The sequence below is a fragment of the Schistocerca nitens genome, chromosome 1 (assembly GCF_023898315.1).
Source record: "Schistocerca nitens isolate TAMUIC-IGC-003100 chromosome 1, iqSchNite1.1, whole genome shotgun sequence".
NCBI classification, from domain to species: Eukaryota; Metazoa; Arthropoda; class Insecta; order Orthoptera; family Acrididae; genus Schistocerca; species Schistocerca nitens.
Window position 1 is genome coordinate 621,202,162 of NC_064614.1, and position 24,333 is coordinate 621,226,494.

Sequence of the window (24,333 nt, forward strand, 5' to 3'; positions counted from 1 at the left end):
TGCGATGCTAGCTGACGTTACCAAATCACCTCTCCAGCAAAAGGAGCCGAGGATGGCGCCAGAACCTAAACCACAGGCATCATTTGTGATTACATGTGACACTGTTTGAAGCCAGTTGCACCTAGTGCACCTGATGGCCAACTGCAGGGGCATCTCCGTGCCATGGACAAGACCCCCCCCCCCCCCCCTCCCTTATACTGAGTGCACACTAGCATTCTTTCCTGCCCAGAATGCTATTTCCATGAGGGGTTTCATTATCTGCCTAACATTGGAGCTCCCAATGACTAGTGTGCTCACCCTCTGCACTTGTCCTGATAAGGCCGAAAAATTGCACTGGCATGCGAGACCCTACAAGTTGACAGCCCATGCTGCTTAAGACAGTTCGTATTGTATATGTCACTAACTGAATTGTAGCCTAGTTGCAAAAAGGTGCATCTGCCGACCATATTATTCAGTTAACAGAGCACATAGTTCACTGAAAGACATTTAAGGATTGAGAGTGTTCGTAACTTTTGCATCACATTGTGTAAATGACTGCTACAAGACAAGAGTAAGGCAGTTTGTTGCCTATTGGAAATGCTATAGGCTAGACAGTGCAGTTCAAAAAGCCTATACACTACAGCTCTCTGAAGTGTCGCCGGAACAGGTGAACGGCGATGGGAACATAGGTGTTACCACTGGTTGATTTTCATTGTTACTGTTGAGATAAGCTGCAGGATAGCAGAATTTTGTTCTTGTTGCAGGTTTTGTTTTTCCCAGTAGTGCTGCTGCCTCTGCAGTAACAACTGTAATTGCCAAATCTCAGTGTTGCAGATTGCACAATAGGGCAAGTCCTTGTTGCCACTTTCCTGTCCACGACTGATGCAAAATGTAAACCATTAACAGAGCAATAGTTGCTGTAAGCCATGCACTGAATGTATACCAACAATGAAACCAAGACAGTCCAGAAACGAAGCAGGGTCATTGTAATCTCAGCAGTACATTATAGACTGTGTACTTCAGCATGGAACAGTAGTTTATGGGGGTCTGTGCAAGAAACGTGGTACAAGTGATACACTGGTTACACAGATGGCAGTTGTTGTAGCTTGGTGCTGCATGTCTGACTTATCAATACCCTTTGTAGGAGGGGTACTAAAAGTGACACTACTTCACCTCACCCATGCCTTATTGTGTTATGCCTGCTTTCACTGAAGCATATGTTCACATAGAGTATGTCCAGCTGCTGGACTGCCTGGGCCTTAGTTTAACTTCTTGTGACGTTGAAAGTTTACACTGAAAAAGTGGAAATAGATGAAAACATATGGCCTCAAATGCCTATTGGTGTTGGTATGGTACGGGGTGGACGGTTACAAGCAACATGATGAATTTCTGGTGTGTGGAAGAGAGTTTCCATTTAAAAAGAAATTTAAAATATCAATGATATATAATGGAGTGCAAATGGATTCAGGAGAGTGATTCGGTTTACTGTACAAGAGCAAAGAATAATAAAGTTAAAATATTGGATAATGAAGTTTGTATTTATGGCATTATTTTTCTAGCTCTTCTTGAAGTAGTATTTTTAATTAGCCATGTACACTACGCTTTCTGGAAATAAGTTTCTTTAAGAGGTGCTAATTTATTATCCATAGACAGCATGTGAATGTTATCTACAAGGTTTGAACTGAGTACTTACTAAAGAATGGCCTAGCATGTGGTTAATAAGAATGTATTAAACATGTAAGTACATATCATTGATGTTCCACAGTATTGTGGAACATAAATAATGTGTGTTTAAATCTTAAATATGTCTCTGTTCCTCCAAGCATCAACAGAATATTCCATAAATGTTAATAGGAATGTATTCGTCGTGTGTTAAATTTATTTTTTACTTTAAGAAAAATATACAGAAGGCATCATGAAATAAAATATTTTTCCTCCCGTACAGGCTGTTATTGAATTGCTGGAAGGTGAAAAGGCAGCATTGAATCGTGGGGTGGAGGCTCAGGGAAAAGCGCTTGAACAAACCACTGCAGAGCTGTGTGAACTGAGGCAACATAGCCAATCTCTAGAGAGACGGCTGCAACATTCACAGGACATCATCAGCAACCGCCTGCCATTTATAGACTCAAGTTAGTTTCATCAGACAACATAAATTGTTAAAATAAAAAGTAACATGATCGGTTGTCACCTACTTTTAAATATTTGTAGTGGAAAAAATAGTCATTTCAGATTTGGTATCACATTCTTCACCTCTCGCTCCCCACCACTGGTTTTCTTCTTCCTCTATTTTTCAAGAGGGAAGTGAAGAATCGCAGAAAATGCAAACTGCATGCTGATTTTAGGTTATTCACTTGTTAAATAATTTTTGCCAGTTGCTAAACATATAACTGCAGAATTGCAGGGCAGAGCTACTCCACTAGTTTGGTGTGGCATTCATCTGACAGGAAAGTTTACATTTTGTATTCCAAATAAATTAACAACGGGTCCTTGGTTAGTTTATTATTTGTCTGTAGATCATTTACAAAATGATATCAAACTTATCATCTTAAATGAAAAACAAAACACTTAAAACAATTATTATTTATGTGAATAGTAATATTATCTTACTAAAATGTACTTTACTACTCATTACTGCCCACAAAAAATGCACACTGCACTGTGCGTGTGCCCCAGCACACGCTCACACTCACATTCACACAAGCACGGTGCTAGGGCCTAACTGTTATTGCATCTGATGTGAGCAGCAATCCGCTGGGGTGGGAGGTGGAGGTAGGAAACTGCATGGGGATTGGAGGGGTAGCAGGATAGAGCGGGTAGCAGGATAGAGCTGGAGAAAGGTGATGTGCTGCATGTGGTAGTGTCCAAGAATGTGAGGGATCAAGATAGGGCAGATATATGTAGTGTTGTGAGGCTGTGCTGGAAGAATTGGGGTGGGAAGTAGAGGGGAGAGAAGTAGATAATGGGAAATAGGCAGATATGTTGGTGGGGTAGAAGGTATTTGTAGAACTGGAGTGGGAAGGGGGTAAGGGAGCAAGTAGGTGGAGGTCAGGGACTAGTGAAGGTTGAGGGGGGGGGGGGTTCATGGGAATGAAGGATGTGTTGTAGAGAGAGTTTCCATTTCCAGCTGCACAGTTCACTGAAGCTGGTGTTGGTAGGATGAATCTAGTCTGTGAAGCAGTCATTAAAGTTAAGCACAACATGTTCACAGTTACTTCTCCTTTGAAGGCACCACCTATAAACAAATCTGTGGTACCTAGATGGCACCTTCATATGCCGGCCTAAACAAGTGCCATCTAGAGGAATGCTCTCTAATCACCCAGAGTTCCAAACAGCTCACGTGGTCTAGATTCATTGATGACATCTTCACGATCTGATCCGAGTGTTAGGACATGCTATTGACATTCCGCCACAATCTAAACACCTTCTCCTCCATTCATTTTTGACTACCTCTTGCCATGTCTTGAAATGAGGAATATCTTCCCCCATTAGCCTCCTCACCCCTTCTACAGTATTGTTCTGCAACCCACTGAACATATGCAGTATTCTTGTCCATACTTCCTCCACACTTGCTCCCAACCTCTTGCCTCACGGCTCATTCCTGAAACAGACATAGATGCAAGACTTTTCTCATACATCCTCATACTACCACTTGATCTAGTCCTGCCACAGGCATCTCCCACCCCATCAAAGGCGGGGCTAGCTGCAGCCACTATGCTGCTTTCTATAAGGACATGACAGCTAACAAACTGACTGTCCGCATGAATGGCCACCGCAAGACTGACCAAGAGACAGCTGGATCTCCCAGTTGCTGAACATGCTGCCCCCACACAATATACTTATCTTTAATGACTGCTTCACAGTCTGCAGACGAATCGCTTAGTTGTGACAATTTATTGTAGAATGACAGTTGTTTATTATTAAATAATATTTTTGCCATTCCTCATACTGTCTTCTCTACATAATCCTTGTCTTTGTAGTATGAATTATTTAAGAGGCATGTTTTAAATAACTTTGGGTTTTAGTTGTCTCCTTAATGTGCTTGGGCAATTTTTTGTGCCATTTTATTCCCTTGTAGATAAAACTCTTTTGTGTGTTTTGTTCATTTACTCCTGCTAAATGAAAATTTGGTGTGGCTCTTGTTCCATGATTATTGATGGTACTGTTTGTGAAATAATTGCTGATGTTCTTTGTGATGTGCTCATCAGGTTGGTAAATGAACTGACATGGTACAGTTACAGTCACCAATTGTTTAAGCAAATCGTTACAGGGAGCTCAGTTACTACTTTCAGTTTTTATTCTTACAGCCTTTTTCTGTTATTTGAAGAATATGTCCATGTATGTGTATGGGAGGCTTATAAATGATTTCATAGCTAAAGATGGAGTGTACGTAGGAATAGTTATTTTGCGTGGAGTCATCAGATGATATGATATAATACAGATTTTAATATTACAGATAGTAATTACAAAAATCTTTGTCTGAAGTAGTTACCTTAGGACCTAGTGCTGCATTCATGTATATCATTACATTTAATTACCCAGATTTTCCGTGAGACAAAAAAATGATTATAGGTGCAAAGGATAGATGGTTGAAGTATTTGGGTGGTATAAGAACTTCATGGTAAGAATTGTTATAGCCCAGTCCATGTATAAACCTCCACCTTTATTTTCATAGCAGCAGTGCTCTGTTAAGGCGTACATCTGCAGCACAACCTCATGTTTTGATGCAGTAGTTAAGATAGAGAGAAATTGCCCCATGATACACAGTACTCAGAATATGGGTGAGCATTTTGAACAGCTGGTGAGGGTGATACAGGCCATTACTACGTTTTACTACATATAACATTAATATCGCTAATTCAATGAAGTTTAGAGTCCAGCTAGGCAGCTTGGAATTTGCAGCTGATTGTTTCTGCTGCCATTATCCCACATACTTGGTCTGGTGTGAGCTGCCAGTGGCAAGCATTAGAATCTAGTATTTACTTACACTGACATTTAGCCCTTAAGTGCTTAATTTTAATATGCCATTAGCTGCTGAAAATTCCATTTCCTAATAGACTTTGTCATAGAATAAAACTGAGGAGTCATCAGCATAATGTTCATTGTGTGAGTTAAAGTGATGTACAATGACGTTAATATATGCTAGAAAAATGAAAGGGCCAAGAATTGAGCCTCAAGGGCTCCTTGTGTCACTGTTTCGCTTCGTGAATTTAATCCTCTGGCCACGGGTGACACTCAAGGGCACATTCAGCTCTTTCCATAAGATTCTGTGCAGCATGTTGTTATTTCATTGGATATAATTTTTTGGCTACCTGTATGTTGAAAGTTGCGTTCATTCGCTGAACCTTTTTCTGTTGCTGTGGAACATCAGGAGTCACATTGTGTACTTTCTGAAGTCTCACTCACTCCATTACACGTACACTTTCTTGCACCAGCAATTTTGAAACCATTTTTGGGAACTTGTGGGACTCGACTGAAATGATGATGTGTTGAGACTTCAAAGTCCATTGTTGTTACTGAGTGCACTACTGTCGGTGCGCCTCTCTCTCTGCTGCTACATCAAAGGAAGCCACAACAGTGGTTGCTGTTCTAACAGTTCATGGTGCTCCAAACACTCACAAAAATTATCAGCAAGTTTCTCCTGTGTGTATGATGTTGAACATGATTTTCGTGTTTTCTGAATTATGTACGTTAAATGTCAATTAATTCTGGGCAGAGGTTACTGTAGTTGGTGGTTGTTTGTGCTTGTGTCTGTTACTGACGAAGGCTGTGGCCAAAAGCTTTTTGTGAGTGTCTTTTAATTGTGCCTGTATGCAACTTGAATTATTGTATAATGTTATACAGAAAAATCAGAAAAGTACCTGTGGTTGGAGGATGGAAGCCTGCCGAGGCCACAGGAGTGTGCATTTTGCTGTCTGTGTGGTTCCATGTGTGAATGTATATAGTATTGCTAAAAACAGAGCTAGTGTTCAGAAGCTAGTGGGAATACTGTTATCTGTTATCAGTTTCTGTGCTCGACCCATCTAGTCACTATAAGTGACTGGTTGTCTTCCCCGTATTTTACATATCAATCATATTTTCAGTTTGATACGTAAGTTTGGTATACTGTTTCCAGTTCATCTTGTATGTGGCTAGAGGTTTCATTGATGTATTGTTGACATTGTATGCCTGAAGTATTTTGAGACAAGCCTGTGATTTACGAAGACAACCTAGTAATATTTCAGTTCTGTGTTACTGTATGTTCATAGAATAAACTGAATACAGCAGCAGCCGTTATTAGGTCATTCTATATCAGTGGTATCATTTGGTGAGAATTTCGTGTCTTGACAAGAAGGCTGAGAGTTGAGTAAAAAACTATTTAGATAAAATTAAACAATTGCAGCCATCAGTAATGAAAATGAAGTCTTATTGACCTAGGTTTCAGCCACTTCTAAGAGTGCCTTCCACAGAAATAAAACATTAAAAACTGGCAAGTCACATATAAAATAAATATGAAACAATAACGCTTTAGTCACAAAGTATTAAAATAGAGAACATAGAGGCAGGCCACTAAGGGCTGCACCATATGTCGAGCTGTGGTAGCATCAGACTGAGGCAATTGCGGTCATGTGAACGTTCTACCAAAAGTGCCGGCTATTAAATATTCCAAACATAGAGGGCGAAATGTGTGAACATGAAGTAACAGGCAATATTTTATCTGACAGCAGCAGACATGGTAATAATTTGTCTACATAAGAGCTTCGAAGTATAGTTTAAAAGCTGAAAAACGCCATTACAGAATTAAAAATTGAGCTGAATAACTCGGCGCATAGAAAAATGGTATAACATCAAATGTAGTTAAATTAAACCGTTTAATGAACAAACAGTTATGAATCGACTTAGATAGAAGAAATATTTCGGTAACTGCATGAGGGAACAAGAAAACAAATATCAAGTAATGGCTATATACTGTTGAAGCTTGTATTACGTAATTCTAGCTGCTCATTGAAAATGAGGCCATCTTTTTGAGAAAGATGTTTAAAAATTTCTAATTCTTTGAGAACATCTAATCTACGAACTTTATTCACAGTATGCAAAATGTTGACATCGTGAACAGCTTTAAGCAGGTGATCTTTAATCAGAAGGTGGTCAGCAAAACATGATTTTGGGTGATAGTACCTCCCGCTCTTCTCTCCCCCTCCCAATCTCCCCACCCCAATCTCCCGCCTTTCTGTCCCCCCAATCTCCCACCCTTCTGTCCCCCCAATCTCCCGCCCTTCTGTCCCCCCAATCTCCCGCCCTTCTGTCCCCCCAATCTCCCGCCCTTCTGTCCCCCCAATCTCCCGCCCTTCTGTCCCCCCAATCTCCCGCCCTTCTGTCCCCCCAATCTCCCGCCCTTCTGTCCCCCCAATCTCCCGCCCTTCTGTCCCCCCAATCTCCCGCCCTTCTGTCCCCCCAATCTCCCGCCCTTCTGTCCCCCCAATCTCCCGCCCTTCTGTCCCCCCAATCTCCCGCCCTTCTGTCCCCCCAATCTCCCGCCCTTCTGTCCCCCCAATCTCCCGCCCTTCTGTCCCCCCAATCTCCCGCCCTTCTGTCCCCCCAATCTCCCGCCCTTCTGTCCCCCCAATCTCCCGCCCTTCTGTCCCCCCAATCTCCCGCCCTTCTGTCCCCCCAATCTCCCGCCCTTCTGTCCCCCCAATCTCCCGCCCTTCTGTCCCCCCAATCTCCCGCCCTTGTGTCCCCCCAATCTCCCGCCCTTGTGTCCCCCCAATCTCCCGCCCTTGTGTCCCCCCAATCACCCGCCCTTCTCCCCCCCCAATCACCCGCCCTTCTCCCCCCCAATCACCCGCCCTTCTCCCCCCCCAATCACCCGCCCTTCTCCCCCCCAATCACCCGCCCTTCTCCCCCCCCCCAATCAGCCGCCCTTCTCCCCCCCAATCAGCCGCCCTTCTCCCCCCCAATCACCCGCCCTTCTCCCCCCCAATCACCCGCCCTTCTCCCCCCCCAATCACCCGCCCTTCTCCCCCCCCAATCACCCGCCCTTCTCCCCCCCCAATCACCCGCCCTTCTCACCCCCCAAATCACCCGCCCTTCTCACCCCCCAAATCACCCGCCCTTCTCACCCCCCCAATCACCCGCCCTTCTGTCCCCCCAATCTACCGCCCGCCCTTGGTGCCCCCCCAATCTCCCGCCCGCCCTTGGTGCCCCCCCAATCTCCCGCCCGCCCTTGGTGCCCCCCCCAATCTCCCGCCCGCCCTTGGTGCCCCCCCAATCTCCCGCCCGCCCTTGGTGCCCCCCCAATCTCCCGCCCGCCCTTGGTGCCCCCCCAATCTCCCGCCCGCCCTTGGTGCCCCCCCAATCTCCCGCCCGCCCTTGGTGCCCCCCCCAATCTCCCGCCCGCCCTTGGCGCCCCCCAATCTCCAGCTCTTCTGCCGCCCTTCTCCCCTTCTCCCCCGCAATCTTCCGCCCTTCTCCCCCGCAATCTTCCGCCCTTCTCCCCCGCAATCTTCCGCCCTTCTCCCCCGCAATCTTCCGCCCTTCTCCCCCGCAATCTTCCGCCCTTCTCCCCCGCAATCTTCCGCCCTTCTCCCCCGCAATCTTCCGCCCTTCTCCCCCGCAATCTTCCGCCCTTCTCCCCCGCAATCTTCCGCCCTTCTCCCCCGCAATCTTCCGCCCTTCTCCCCCGCAATCTTCCGCCCTTCTTCCCTTCTCCCCCGCAATCTTCCGCCCTTCTTCCCTTCTCCCCCGCAATCTTCCGCCCTTCTCCCCCGCAATCTTCCGCCCTTCTCCCCCGCAATCTTCCGCCCTTCTCCCCCGCAATCTTCCGCCCTTCTCCCCCGCAATCTTCCGCCCTTCTCCCCCGCAATCTTCCGCCCTTCTCCCCCGCAATCTTCCGCCCTTCTCCCCCGCAATCTTCCGCCCTTCTCCCCCGCAATCTTCCGCCCTTCTCCCCCGCAATCTTCCGCCCTTCTCCCCCGCAATCTTCCGCCCTTATGCCCCGATATCTCCCGCCCTTATGCCCCGATATCTCCCGCCCTTCTCCCCCGCAATCTTCCGCCCTTATGCCCCGATATCTCCCGCCCTTATGCACCGATATCTCCCGCCCTTCTCCCCCAATGCCTAGCCCTTTTCCCCCCTTTCTCCCTCCCAATATCCCCTCACCTCCCCCAATCTAGAACCCTCCCCCCCAATCTAGCTACGTCCCCCCCAAATCTAGCACCCTTCCCCCCACATCTAGCACCGTTCCAGTCCAATCTAGTACCCTTCCCCCTCGAACACCCCATAATCCTCCACTCGTCTCCTCCCCCAAATCTCCCGCTCTTCTCCGCAACGATCTCCCGCTCTTCTCCCCCACGGTCTCGCGCTCTCCTCCCCCCACCCGATCTCGCGCTCTCCTCCCCCCCACCCGATCACGCGCTCTCCTCCCCCCCACCCGATCTCGCGCTCTCCTCCCCCCCACCCGATCTCGCGCTCTCCTCCCCCCCACCCGATCTCGCGCTCTCCTCCCCCCCACCCGATCTCGCGCTCTCCTCCCCCCCACCCGATCTCGCGCTCTCCTCCCCCCACCCGATCTCGCGCTCTCCTTCCCCCACCCGATCTCGCGCTCTCCTCCTCCCCCCCCCCGATCTCGCGCTCTCCTCCTCCCCCCCCCGATCTCGCGCTCTCCTTCCCCCACCCGATCTCGCGCTCTCCTCCTCCCCCCCCGATCTCGCGCTCTCCTCCTCCCCCCCCCCGATCTCGCGCTCTCCTCCTCCCCCCCCGATCTCGCGCTCTCCTCCTCCCCCCCCCGATCTCGCGCTCTCCTCCTCCTCCCCCCCGATCTCGCACTATCCTCCTCCTCTCCCCCGATCGCGCTATCCTGCTCCTCCCCCCGATCTCGCGCTATAATCTTCCTCCCCCCCCCCGATCTCGCGCTATCCTCCTGCTCCCCCCCGATCTCGCGCTATCCTCCTCCTCCCCCCCCCGATCTCGCGCTATCCTCCTCCTCCCCCCCCGATCTCGCGCTATCCTCCTCCTCCTCCCCCCGATCTCGCGCTATCCTCCTCCTCCCCCCCCCGATCTCGCGCTATCCTCCTCCTCCCCCCCCCCGATCTCGCGCTATCCTCCTCCTCCCCCCCCCCGATCTCGCGCTCTCCTCCTCCTCCCCCCCGATCTAGCGCTCTCCTCCTCCTCCCCCCCGATCTAGCGCTCTCCTCCTCCTCCCCCCCGATCTAGCGCTCTCCTCCTCCTCCCCCCCCCCGATCTCGCGCTCTCCTCCTCCTCCCCCCCCCCCCCGATCTCGCGCTCTCCTCCTCCTCCCTCCCGATCTCGCGCTCTCCTCCTCCTCCCCCCCCGATCTCGCTATCTGCTCCTCCCCCCCCCGATCTCGCACTCTGCTCCTCCCCCCCGATCTCGCGCTCTCCTCCTCCTCCCCCCCGATCTCGCGCTCTCCTCCTCCTCCCCTCCCGATCTCGCGCTCTCCTCCTCCTCCCCCCCGATCTCGCGCTCTCCTCCTCCTCCTCCCCCCGATCTCGTGCTCTTTTCTCCCCCCCCCGATCTCGCGCTTTCTTCCTCCCCCCCCGATCTCGCGCTCTTTTCCTTCTCCCCCCCCCCCCGATCTCGCGCTCTCCTCCTCCTCCCCATGTCGTGGTCTCCTCCGCCTCCCCCCTTCCCCCTCCCCCCTCCCCCTCCCCCTCCCCCTCCCCCTCCCCCCTCCCACCTGACCCGCCGCCTTTCTCCCCCCTCCTCCTCTCCCCGACCCGCCGACCTTCTACCCCCCTCCTCCTCTCTCCGACCCGCCGACCTTCTCCCCCCCTCCTCCTCCTCTCCCTGACCCGCCGACCTTCTCCCCCCCTCCTCCTCTCCCCGACCCGCCGACCTTCTCCCCCCTCCTCCTCTCCCCAACCCGCCGACCTTCTCCCCCCCCCTACCCCCCCCCCCCCCCCCCCCCCGACCCGGTACTGAAAATCTGCTCGCTTATGGGTGAAATTTTAGTAAACATATTTCACAGGTTTTCAGTATGTTTGGCTGTGTTCAGCCAAGGTATTCATGCAGCAACACTTTCCAATCATGCCAGTTATGTTAATGGATTCTTCTGTCCTTGGTAGAACAATATTGTCACATAGAAGAAGATGTAATTAGATGAATGATGAACACTAACTTCACTTAACGAAGGTTTATTCAGCGCTTGCACATACAAGAGCATGGAGCCAATTGCCTCCGGCCAGAACACGTACTGTATACATACAGCTTCAGAACATTCCAGTACAATGATTGTTGACAGTTGTGGATACTTCTATAATGTACTCGAACTGAATATAGAAATTAAAATTGTACAGTCCCGGTGAGGTTTGAACTCACGACCCTCCATACAACACTTTAGTATCATAACCACTACACCACAGTGTTACTCAGCTTCTTTTGCGACAATATAATATGAGCGAAAAAAATGCAGTGTGTTTGCTTTTAAACCTTAAATATTAATTATTATCTGAGACTGTTACTGCTAAGTGAGTATACTTCTGTTTTTTAGGACCATCACATGTTTTAATGTTCCAGCCAATAGTGAATTGAATGAGCTAAATGTGCCAACCCATGACCGTAAGCGGCATATCTACATTCAGCATGTGATATCACAAGCTGGGCTTCATGTTCGTGAATTGTGTTCAGCACTGTCAGACTTTCACACATACACCGAGCAGCGGCTTCAAGCATCACATGAGAAATTAAGTCCAGTTAATTCAAAGGTTTGCTTTAAAAAATTGGAATTACTTTCTTTGTATTCCATGTTTGTTCACATATAATTATTATAGTCATGTAATTTCGTATATAATAAAGTTATTTTAGAAAGTGGTAAATCTAATGTGAACTAAGAGTCTATTGCACCATCCTTTGTCCTTTGAAACCAGTTATGAACTTATATCTTTTCTGTGTATTAACAGTAAGTGGGCGGGGTAGGACTTCTCATTTCAACATTTCCATGTATATTTTGATGGGTTTTGCAACATGGGGTTGAGCACTGGCCTCCTGCAAAATTACCTTTACGTGTCTGTCGCTGTATTGTGGCCGTCTGTGTTTCAGTGCTGGGCTCGAATGCATCAATTGCTTTCGGTAATGATGTCCTGTGACTGTCTTCGTCTGTTTCAGTAGCTACAGAAACAGTCTATCTTCCACTGCCATGCTGGTCTTAGACATCAAAATCACCATTCTTAAGACGTTTTAAACATTCTCTGCACGTTCTTGCACAAATAGTTCCCTCACCATTGGTCTTCCCCAGCATTTTAAGAGCCACAGCCACAGATTTCTTCATGTTAAAGCAGAAAATTAAAACTTCCTGCAAATGGCGATAAATGGGCACGTAAGTTGATGTACTTAATCGAGAATAACTTTATGATGCAATCACAAATCGACTAATATTTTTATGGCATTATGTTTACAGATGCCTAAGCCTACTGTATTATAACTATGACCAACCACCTGAACTCCACTTGCCGCTACTGCCGTCTATTGCAAAACGCGGAAGCAAAGTTGTAGACATAATAGTTGTATCTGGCTTGCATACTATACAGTTTATCTAAGAGAATGGATATGCATAAAATGCCTACTGTAGCTCTAATAAAGTGCAAGACTCCTCCCTTGGCTGTATGCTACGTGTGATGTTCTGTCTGTAAAATAAATAAATAAAAACTCCAGTATCCACAAACATGTTAAAGACAAAAAGGGAAGTTTCTTGTCTAGTGATTAAAGAAACCAGCTGATAAAACGTCACAAAATTGGATGAACTCACTCCGGAGAGAGAGCGCATTTATATTTACGTAATGTGTATTTACATTAATATAATATTGAAATAAAATTAAAATAAAATATTTCTTCTATTTTAATAAGAAAGTCCCACAGCCTTTTAGAAAATGTAAAGGTGTAAATAGAGACAGAAACTGACTGTAACAAATCCTACCAGTAATGCATTTTCAATAAAGCATCAATGTGCTGCTACTTAGAAACAACACATATTCGTAGGATTTAAGTTGTAATACAAAATCTACCAAATATGAGCTTCAACTGAACACAAAAAAGAAACAATATGGTCTCTCAAGCTCTGCTTGTGACATAGAGTGCACCTTTCCCACTTGTCGCTTCAACTTTTTGTAGCACAGTCCCAAAATTATGCAGAACTTATTTCGTGTTTCAAGGAAGGCAATTGGTCTTTGACGTGAAATTACAGGAAGTGATGTCACAAACCTTCTATAACTCCACGTTGACATTAGTTAACGTGTTCTGTTTGAGGATGGCTTGCTAGAACTATTCAATCAATCAAACTTCCGTTCACACAGTTGCTTTTAAAATACTAGAATGAGTACTTTAAAACCTGACAATACAAAGTAGACAAACTTCGGCAGCTCTAACACAACCTTATCTAAGCACATAAATATTCTGTTAATGGCACTTGTGCTCCGTATAGACTGATCTACAGTCGCAGTTAATAAGCAGCAAGCAACATTTAGGCATTTTTATGCAGCTCAGCTAATATTAAATTTAAAAATATATTCAGTGCTTGAGACTTATGTGGCATGTTGGCATGTTTTTGAAGGTAGGAGGCAATCTTAAAATTATAATTGTAAAGTTGTTGATTAAGTTGTGCTAGCTGGTTAATACACAACATTCTCTTTGATAGTCTAAATGCCTTTCCCACTATGTCTTTATTTCTAGTGAATTATTTTCTTCAACTGTTTTAAAAGTGGGATTAATACTTCTCCCTGCCCTTCAAACAATATTCTCTTTATTCATTGATATGGTGCTCCATCTTGCTGGTAGTTTACTTTTAGTGTTCCGAAATAGTATTTCCAAGTTGCTTCTTAATCTGATGATTAAATTTACCAATGTAGTTTTTGCTTGATTAGCAGAAACTTAAGTCCTATTTCAGTGTGATGTGGGTATCTCAAATGATTATTCACGTAGTGCAGTTACCAAGGAAAGTGAATTGTTTTTTGAGGAGGAGTGTTTGTGTCAAATCCTCTTATAACCCCCTGAGTTAAAGATATTCATGGTTGAGGAAATTACAAGGCCACAGAAAGTTTCTTGCCCCATCCTTTCCCAAATGAGCCAGAGCTCTGTCACTAATGATTGCAGCATGGCAAGTGATATGCTGAACTCTAACCTGCTGTCCTCTTTACCTGGACAGTTGAGTTTCCAGCATAAATTTCCAAATTACGTAAATTATTTGCTAGCTTGATCAGTCATATCTTTAGTCATTAGACTGTGGTTGTAAAATATGGTGCCCCATATGGCTTGCATAACTTGAAAGCAAATGTAGATGTAGCAGTCCCCACAGAGGATGGCACAGTGATTCACAGTGGAGAGCATGAACACAGAGCACACTGTATCTCCTATTCTAAGCAAATTTTTGACTACAGCTCATAGGTATATGCCTCTGAACGTTGGTTTGTCCAACTTGTAATTAATCTGTGTAGTAATCCTCATCAAGTCACCTTGATTTAGGTTTCTCATGGATACCATAATCACTTGTCATGAGTGACAGGATGTTTCCTAAACACAGCAGCCAATATCCTTTCCTGTCCTTTCCCATTATGAATTTTCCCTATATCTATTGACTTTGTTGAAAGGATGTTAAACTCTTAACCGTCCTTTCTGCTCACGTTTTTATGGCATTTACAAAGATCATGTCTGACACTGAAGTTAATGATGCCAGAAATATTAAGGTTAAGATTATATTTCTAATGTTTGAATACTCTTGGTATATGTATTTTTAGCAATATTAATTTGCATTTAATGAAATATTGTGTCTGAAACATTTCAATTATTTTTACTTTTGCAGTTGTCTTCCCATTTGCGAAACAATGCACACTACTTGCGTGCTATTGAACAAGGTTATAGAGAATTTCAAGCTAGTTTGGAAATGGAACCACTAGTCTCACTTGAAACACTACCGTGTCTAGGAAAGCTAAGCACCCATTTGTCAGCATATACCAGCTATTTGCAGAAACTGCAGCCATATTTGAAATTAAGGTATGATTTTGATTTTGTTGTTTGTCTGTTAATGTAAAAAATTGTAGAATGATTCAGGCATGTCTACATTTACATCCACATTTTGCAAACTAACGTCAAGTGCACAGCAGAGGGTATCTCCCATTGTACCAGTTATTAGAGCTGCTTCCTGTTCCATTTCTCTGTGGAGCACATGAAGAATAACATTTAAATTCCTGTGAGTGCACTGTAATTAATCTAATCTCACCTTCACAAATCCCTGAGGGAATTATACTTAGCAGGTTGTAGTAACTCGTAGAGTCAACTTTTAAAGATAGTTCTTGAAACTATCTAAGTAGGCTTTCTCAGGATAGTTTATGTCTATCTTTAGGACTCTGGCAGTTCAGTTTCTTCACCATCTTCATGACACTCTCCCGAAGGGTCAAACAATATTGTGACCATTCATGATACCCTAATTTGTAGTTCTGTTTTGTATGAGTTACACACAGTCGAGCAATAGCCTTCACACCTGCAGCATCATTCTTTCGCGAAGTATGAAAACTGCACGCGTGCATGTGTGAGTACGCATGTGTGCCGTAGTGTAGAGTCGTGTCGTCGTGTCGTGTCGTGTCGTGTAGCATTTGTGATGATGAGATGTTGAGAGCAAGGAGAGGGTGAAACCTGGTGCTAGCACATAGTGTCTTCCTCTCAGAGCACAAAGTAATTTCACTTCATTTTAGTGGATTTTCATCTGTCTTGATTGGGTAAGAGTTTGTGGTATGACATAGTAACAAGGAATTAGACAAGACATGTTTTGCTGTCCTATGTTGAAGACAATCACACACTCACATTGGCACTGCAGTTAGACATCAGAGCCCTACCAGCAATAATTGGGATGACAGGATTAGTTTAGGGTTGTAGTTTTGTATGTATATTAACATAGAATTTGCAACTTGCCAGCAGTTTAAAAGTGTGTGATATATGTGCGCTTGAAGTTGGAACCTTTCATGTGTGGGAAACTTTCACACCAGCCAAACTTCACAGGGATGTCTCACAACCTGTCACCACAGCTTTGCTTTTGCCAGGGCCTTGTTTCTACTTTACTTTACTTTTAATGTATAGTTTGCTTCAGAAGAGGAGTGCTTACATAGTAACTGCTGTATCGTACCATATACAGCTGTAGCAGGGTTAACATGCATTAATTTTTAAGAAAAAGGGTGTCAAACTCTGGAGCTGGGATTTTTGTAAAAATTTTTCCTGCTGGATGAATGTGGGACACAAGACTGGAAAGGTAACTTAGTGTTGCCAGCAACAATGGATCAACACTGAAGATTCAAAACTCAAAATGACTACTTATAATGGGCCAAACTAAAACTAAATATTACTGAGTGAGGTGGTGCAGTAGGTAGCACATTCAACTTGTATTCAGGGAGATGATGGCTCAAATCCCCATCTGGCTATCTAGATTTAGGTTTTCCACCATTTCCCAAAATAGCTCTTTTTGAATGCTGGAATGGCTCCTTTCGTAATCCAAACTTCGGCTCAATCTGTAATGACCACACTATTGACAGGACATTAAATTTTAATCTTCTGTCCTGCCTTAAACATAAATATTTGTCTTGAGGTTGGAGTTCACTCATGTTTGCTTACAAATCACTTTTGTATTTATTTATTTATTTATTTATTTATTTTCTTTCTACAGAGCCGTGTATTGCTGGAGTTAGAGCATCTTCAGTGTTTTTTTTTCTTTTTGTTAAATAACAGGAAAATTGTTCTTTACTATCTATACATATAGAATTCTATTTCTTTTTTTGAGAAAAGTAATCACAAATTTTAAGACTTTTTTCATATATATCTTATTTCTTCGTCAGACAATTGTTAGCCTCATTTTCATAATCTGCCACCACATAACCAGTCCTTTTAATACATTTACACGCAGTTTTGTCAAAATTTTCCCGTATTTCTCCACCCTTTAAAGTGTTTTGGAGGCAACACAACTACCTAACCTTTGTACACATCGTTGTTTACCAGCCTAAGTTCACCACAGGATCAACATAGCTCAGCTTAAACTAACACTTTTTCGACTTTTTTCACACCACAACTCCAGTTGCTTTCTACTTCACCTTTATCTCTCCCCATATATTTTTATTTTCACTTTAGCCTCATGTTACACTTTCCACCTTCTAATACCATGTCACCCTCACAACATCCCCACAATGACCCCATTAAGTTTTATTTACATTCCCTCCGCAAACATGCCTTCGCCCTAGCCAGATTACGCTCCCGTATTTTATTCACTCAGGCTTGTCTGACATTCGGCATTACCCCCAAAGGCCTCACACTTAAAGTTCCCATCTCTGGTTGTAACTCTTCTTTCCATCAGTCCCTATACCAGTTCCAAACTGAAGAATCCATAGCTCTCACCCGCCTAATCCTTCACATACACATCAACTCAGCCAATGAACACACCCGTCAACTCCTATCCCTAATAAACGTCCTCAATCTTTCCTCTCCCACATCCACACTGGCTGTTCAGAGCATCCTCTTACAGGCCAACCACAAATTAGAACAGCATGCCACCCTCCACCTCAAAAAAACTATCCAATCTCCTGGTTTCCCACCTCCGGAAAGGCAACTCGCTCACCCTCCACAACCTTTCCAACAAACCTCAACCTCCTCTCATTGCACACAGACCCAGTCTCTCCCATCTACTCAATCTCCCACTTCCAGCTCCACTCCCCCCAAAACCTCTAAATTCTAGTCAACACAATCTGGAACCACAACACCCCAATTCAGTAGTTAACCTTTCCTCCAAACCTCTCTCCCAAACCGAGCGAGGTGGCGCAGTGGTTAGGCACTGGACTCGCATTCGGGAGGACGACGGTTCAATCCCGCGTCCGGCCATCCTGATTTAAGTTTTCCGTGATTTCCCTAAATCACTCCAGGCAAATGCCGGGATGGTTCCTCTGAAAGGGCACGGCCGACTTCCTTCCCCATCCTTCCCTAATCCGATGAGACCGATGACCACGCTGTCTGGTCTCCTTCCCCAAACCAACCAACCAACCTCTCTCCCAATCCCAACCCTCTGTCCTATCCAAAGGCCTCACCTTCAGCCCCACTCCCAGATTCAACCAGACATCCCTCATCAAAGATTTACTGTCTTACACTTGTAGTCTCTGCTGGAAATATCGTTTTGCCACGAAGAAAAATAATCCTAATCCTACTCCCAATGCTCCAATTCCCCAAGACACTATCTGGAACAGTTCCATCCTCCTCACAGCAGGACCCACCTCCTCTTCCTCAAAATCACCCTCTCCAAACCTTCCAGGAATTTCTCACTTCCAGCCTTGCCCCTCAGTCTATCTTGAAAAACCTTAATCCTACTCCCAACATCACCACAGCTGAAGCCCAGGCTATCCGTGATCTGAAAGCTGACCGATCCATCGTTATTCTTCCGGCTGACAAGGGTTCCACGACTGTGGTACTTGATCGTCGGGAGTATGTGGCTGAGGGACTGTGTCAGCTTTCAGACAACACTACATACAAAGTTTGCCAAGCTAATATTATTCCTGATGTCCAGGCAGAACTTCAAGGAATCCTCAGAACCTTAGGTCCCCTACAAAACCTTTCACCTTACTCCGTCGACCTCCTGACCCCTACCGACACCCCGCACTCCTACGTTCTACCTACTTCCTAAAATTCACAAACCCAAACATCCCGGCTGCCCCATTGTAGCTGGTTACCAAGCCCCCACAGAACGTATCTCTGCCTATGTAGATCAACACCTTCAACCCATTACATGCAGTCTCCCATCCTTCATCAAAGACACCAACCACTTTCTCGAACGCCTGGAATCCTTACCCAATCTGTTACCCCCGGAAACCATCCTTGTAACCATTGATGCCACTTCCCTATACACAAATATCCCGCACGTCCAGGGCCTCGTTGCGATGGAGCACTTCCTTTCACACCGATCACCTGCCACCCTACCTAAAACCTCTTTCCCCATTACCTTAGCCAGCTTCATCCTAACTCACAACTTCTTCACTTTTGAAGATCAGACATACCAGCAGTTAAAGGGAACAGCCATGGGTACCAGGATGGCCCCCTCATACGCCAACCTATTCATGGGTCGCTTAGAGGAAGCCTTCTTGGTTACCCAGGCCTGCCAACCCAAAGTTTGGTACAGATTTATTGATGACATCTTCATGATCTGGACTCACAGTGAAGAAGAACTTCAGAATTTCCTCTCCAACCTCAACTCCTTTGGTTCCATCAGATTCACCTGGTCCTACTCCAAATCCCATGCCACTTTCCTTGACGTTGACCTCCATCAGTCCAATGGCCAGCTTCACACATCCGCCCACATCGAACCCACCAACAAGCAACAGTACCTCCATTATGACAGCTGCCACCCATTCCATATCAATCGGTCCCTTCCCTACAGCTTAGGTCTTCGTGGCAAACGAATCTGCTCCAATCCCGAATCCCTGAACCATTACACCAACAACCTGAAAACAGCTTTCGCATCCCGCAACTACCCTCCCGACCTGGTACAGAAGCAAATAACCAGAGCCACTTCCTCATCCCCTCAAACCCAGAACCTCCCACAGAAGAACCCCAAAAGTGCCCCACTTGTGACAGGATACTTTCCGGGACTGGATCAGACTCTGAATGTGGCTCTCCAGTAGGGATACGACTTCCTCAAATCCTGCCGTGAAATGAGATCCATCCATCATGAAATCCTCCCCACTCCACCAAGAGTGTCTTTCCGCTGTCCACCTAACTTTTGTAACCTCTTGGTTCATCGCTATGAAGTCCCCAAACCACCTTCCCTACCCTCTGGCTCCTACCCTTGTAACCGCCCCCCCCCCCCCCCCCCGGTGTAAAATCTTTCCCATACACCCTCCCACCACCATCTACTCCAGTCCTGTAACCCGGAAGGTGTACATGATCAAAGGCAGAGCCACGTGTGAAAGCACCCATGTGATTTACCAACTGACGTGCCTACACTGTGACGCATTCTATGTGGGAATGACCAGCAACAAACTGTCCATTGGCATGAATGGACACAGGCACCCAGCGTTTGTTGGTAATGAGGATCACCCTGTGGCTAAACATGCCTTGGTGCACAGCCAGCACATCTTGGCACAGTGTTACACCGTCCGGGTTACCTGGATACTTCCCACTGACAGCAACCTATCAGAACTCCAGAGATGGGAACTTGCCCTTCAATATATCATCTCTTCCCGTTACCCACCTGGCCTCAACCTCCGCTAATTTCAAGTTGCCGCCCCTCATACATCACATGTCACTCAACAACATCTTTGCCTCTGTACTTCCGCCTCAACTGACATCTCTGCCCAAACTCTTTGCCTTTACATATGTCTGCTTGTGTCTGTATATGTGCGGATGGATATATGTGTGTGTGTGTGTGTGTGTGTGTGTGTGTGTGTGTGTGTGTGTGTGTGCGCGCACGCGAGTGTATACCTGTCCCTTTTTCCCCCCAGGTAAGTCTTTCCGCTCCCGGGATTGGAATGACTCCCTACCCTCCCCCTTAAAACTCACATTCTTTCGTCTTTCCCTCTCCTTCCCTCTTTCCTGATGAAGCAACCGTGGGTTGCGAAAGCTTGATATTTGTGTTTGTGTGTTTTTTATTGTGTCTATTTACCAGCGCTTTCCCGTTTGGGAAGTCACAGCATCTTTTTTAATATATTTTTCCCATGTGGAATGTTTCTTTCTATTATATTCAAATATTAAGCTAACATTGGTAATACTTGCCATGTCCTTAACTGTCACCTCTGCCACAGCCACTGTTTATGTATTGAAATGCCTTTGCTATCTTCTTCCAAAGGGAAGAGGAGTACAGTATATTGCAGGTGCCTGATGAGTTAGTTTACATGCCACACACTATTGCCCTCTGAGTTGCTGCTCTGCAATGAGATATCTGCTGTAGTTAACGAGGGTGGTATGATCACCAGACATAGCCAGCACTGTCTTTGATCCTTATGCCATGTGATGCTGACCATTTCCTGGCATCCATATGCCAAGTGGTCATAATAGGATCACCACCTGCAGCTCTCTGACAGTATGAAGCAGACTCTGAAGTAGACAATGAATCCGAGTGACATGGTGTGACAAGCCTCCAATACTACGCACCAGGCCAAGGACTATGCCAGTGCAATCACCGATTGTGATGTCAACCGATTCCAACCTCGCTAAGGCAGTGTGACCTATGGTGACAGACTGTATGCTGTCTCTCTAACCTTTGTGAGACTATATTGATAGTGACAATTCCTCTCATAGATCAGGGCAGTTTCTTACATCCCAATTATGGTTAATCTGTTTTCTGTTCTTCGTGTCTTCTTGTTTTCTTTCTTGTAAAAATAAACTTCTATTGTTGTGTGCTACTTGGGCACCTTCTTGTTTTCTGTGTGCACCACCCAACAACATAAGACTTTAATACATATCAACACTGTCCAGCTGTGACAGAGAGAGGGGTAGGTTGGCCTCAGTTTCAACAATAGTAAAGAGCACACTACTTGTGCTCAATGTGAGTGATCAGATTAACTTGGTAGCAGTCCAGAACAAAGCAACAAAACCTGAGAATATCTACTGCAGCTTGCTGCAGCAGCTATATCCTTATGCAAGAAAAGTCATCCTTGGAACTTTTAGTAATACTGAAAGGGTTGTTGGAAGAAATTGCCTAACCACAGGAGCATATTTGATGATACTGCATGTTTTAGGTTTGATTAAATTTAAAGATAAGAACATAAAAACAGTAACTATGTCAGTTTATGTGGTAGACAGTGTCTTAAAGTGGTACTTACGGAGTACTGTGTTAGCAGCATGTTGTGCATTTGAGCATAAAACACGTAAAGTGACCAGACTAATCTTTACTAAATTGAGGTTTAGCACTTTCTTCCATCTCTCCTCCAGTTATGACAGAAGGTCTCTGTATGATTTCATGGAGGAAAGAAATTATGATTATCATCCTAAAATAAGGAAAGGCTCATACAAGCCTGGTGATACATCAGTATTCTCCTCAGAAGTTGTATATTAAAAATTCGTAAGGTTATCAACTGCCACATCACCTGTATTTTGGTGGATTTGTGTTTGGTATTACAGTCCAGTTAAAATTACTTGATAGTTGACACTTAGCATGTTGTAGCTGATTTCCTCCAATCAGAGCAATAAACATCATTCCCTAGCCATTCACAGCTGCCAAACTATAATGACAGTTGGTCAGTTCACTTCCAATTCCTTGTCCAGCTTTCTTTTAGTGGACTCTTCCACACAGGCAGTGATTCATTGTCACATATACAGTTATTATAATCACAGAGATCGGCTTCCATTAGAAAGTTTTGCATGACATTGCATAAAAGCGAATTTTAGAAGGCTGCAATTCATCATTGCAACTCGATTATCGAAGTCATAAATACAACAACGTCAACATAGCACAGTGGTTAGTGTATAAATTCGAAGATCTTTCATAGTTTCAAATCTTGTCAAATGCACTGAAACTTTTCTGTTTCTAAATCAAATCAAAAGACTGTTATTTTTATTCAATTAATTGGTTTAAATGTAATTTTTTTTTATTTCTAATATTTTGCCACATCATTTTCATCATTGTGTAGACCTTTTTATTTCCTCTTATTTTCTTCCTGTCTCCCTGTTATCTTTTGGAATCTGCCTGTGTTGCTTGTGCCAACCAGGACTGCTAATCAGTCGTGTAGCCAGTGTGAGGATAGTTTCAGGTAACCAATGATCGCGAGAAATTACAGTTTGCTTTTAGCACTGAAACTGAAATTTTTCTGTCTTTAGTTTGCTCGTAGAGACTAGTTTTAATCGCAGTGGAATGGTGAGGATAGTATCTTGACTGAGAATCTTGCATTTCTGTCATACCTTGTGGCAGCCACTTCCAGCAGAACTGTGTGTTATACATAACAGCATTTGTGAAGTGACCCACCGTATTTGTGTGTGGCCTATAACCGAGCAGTAACTGGCAGCCATTGTGACAACACTGTAGCTGCAAGTGACAGGTGTCAACTGTCAAGTAATTTTAATTGGACTATAATGACCTCCATATGGCTTCAGAAGATTAAGACTTAAATGTTGATGATCTGACCATTCTGAAGGTAATTATACAGCAAGGTTTATGATAGAGAAATGTGATCTGGAAATGTCCAAAGTTGTAAGTGGAAAGTGTTTGCTAATGATGATAAAAAAAAAATCACTAGCAAGTGTAGGCATTGCTTGCAGGGGCAGCAGCAATCATTACTAATTAAAACTATGGGGCATCCACAGGCCACATACAATTTCCCTTTAGTGACATATTTCATTTGACAGATGTGAGCACCTTCAGAATTGTGGGAAATACAATGTTACACTACCATAAAGTGATAAAATCACAGATTCAACTTCCAACTTGGTAACTTATGTTTAGTATCCAAGGGCCACACATTAAACATATCTGACTGTGTATAGTACTGCCATCATACATAAAATGGAGTAAATTGATTGTGTACAGTTAACGTATACTCTCTGGCCAGGTACATTCTAATGTTAAGCAGCAAGACCCATCTGGTTTTGTGGTGTGAATCAGATCCCTATCAATATATGATTTGGTGGAAAACTACCTCATTAAGTGTGATGCCAAAAAAAAAAAAAAAAAAAAAAAAAAATCAATCATTAAATTGCAGCAAATGTCCACCACTTTTATGGGCATTAACACATATCTAAAATTTGTAACTCCTCATTAAAATAAATTTAAAAAGTCGCACTAAAATTACAAATTGAAATTATAAGCATTGCTTTTATAGCCATTAATGTACATGTACGTGTCATGTTTGCATCAATTTATTAATACTAGTAAATAAGTGTGGATTAAATGTACCCATCAGTACATTTTCCTCTTACATGTACAGACATGTACATTTTCCTCTTACATGTACAGATTATTAGGGTGTTATATATGAATCATGATTTTGCAAAAACTTGAGTCCCTAGAGGTATATTTTCAGAAACAACAAAAAAACTAGCAAATATTGCATTACATTATTGCATGATATGTTACATACATTGAAATTGAATAAAACTGTCATTACAAAAGCATGATCTTGTACTCCCTTTATGCTGAAATTTTGGTTTAAAAAAGGACGACTGAAGTTGTTTTCCAAATTAACTTCAGTTGTGCTTCTTATGTAATAAAATTCTGACATATAAACAATGAAAAAGTATTTTATTTATTGAAAAACACATTCAGAACGCACAGAAAAGCAAATCATCCGGGTAAATAAACATACAGACAAACTTTCCAAAATGAAATTGTAATTTTACTCATTTGTCTTTGTTTTCCAAGCTGCAATTTTCTCATAAAATGCTTTGGACTCGCTACAGTCGGGAATGTACTTGAGC

General features: G+C 44.4%; 1 protein-coding gene across 1 annotated transcript in view; it reads left to right on the top strand.

Moving 5' to 3' along the window:
• Positions 1 to 24,333, top strand: part of LOC126257452 (protein phosphatase 1 regulatory subunit 21) — a 190,331-nt gene that overhangs the window by 74,728 nt on the left and 91,270 nt on the right. Inside the window, exons 5-7 of the mRNA XM_049955565.1 lie at positions 1,925 to 2,108; positions 11,494 to 11,681; positions 14,768 to 14,958. Coding sequence (XP_049811522.1) covers positions 1,925 to 2,108; positions 11,494 to 11,681; positions 14,768 to 14,958 — 563 coding nt within the window. The remainder of the gene's footprint in view (positions 1 to 1,924; positions 2,109 to 11,493; positions 11,682 to 14,767; positions 14,959 to 24,333) is intronic.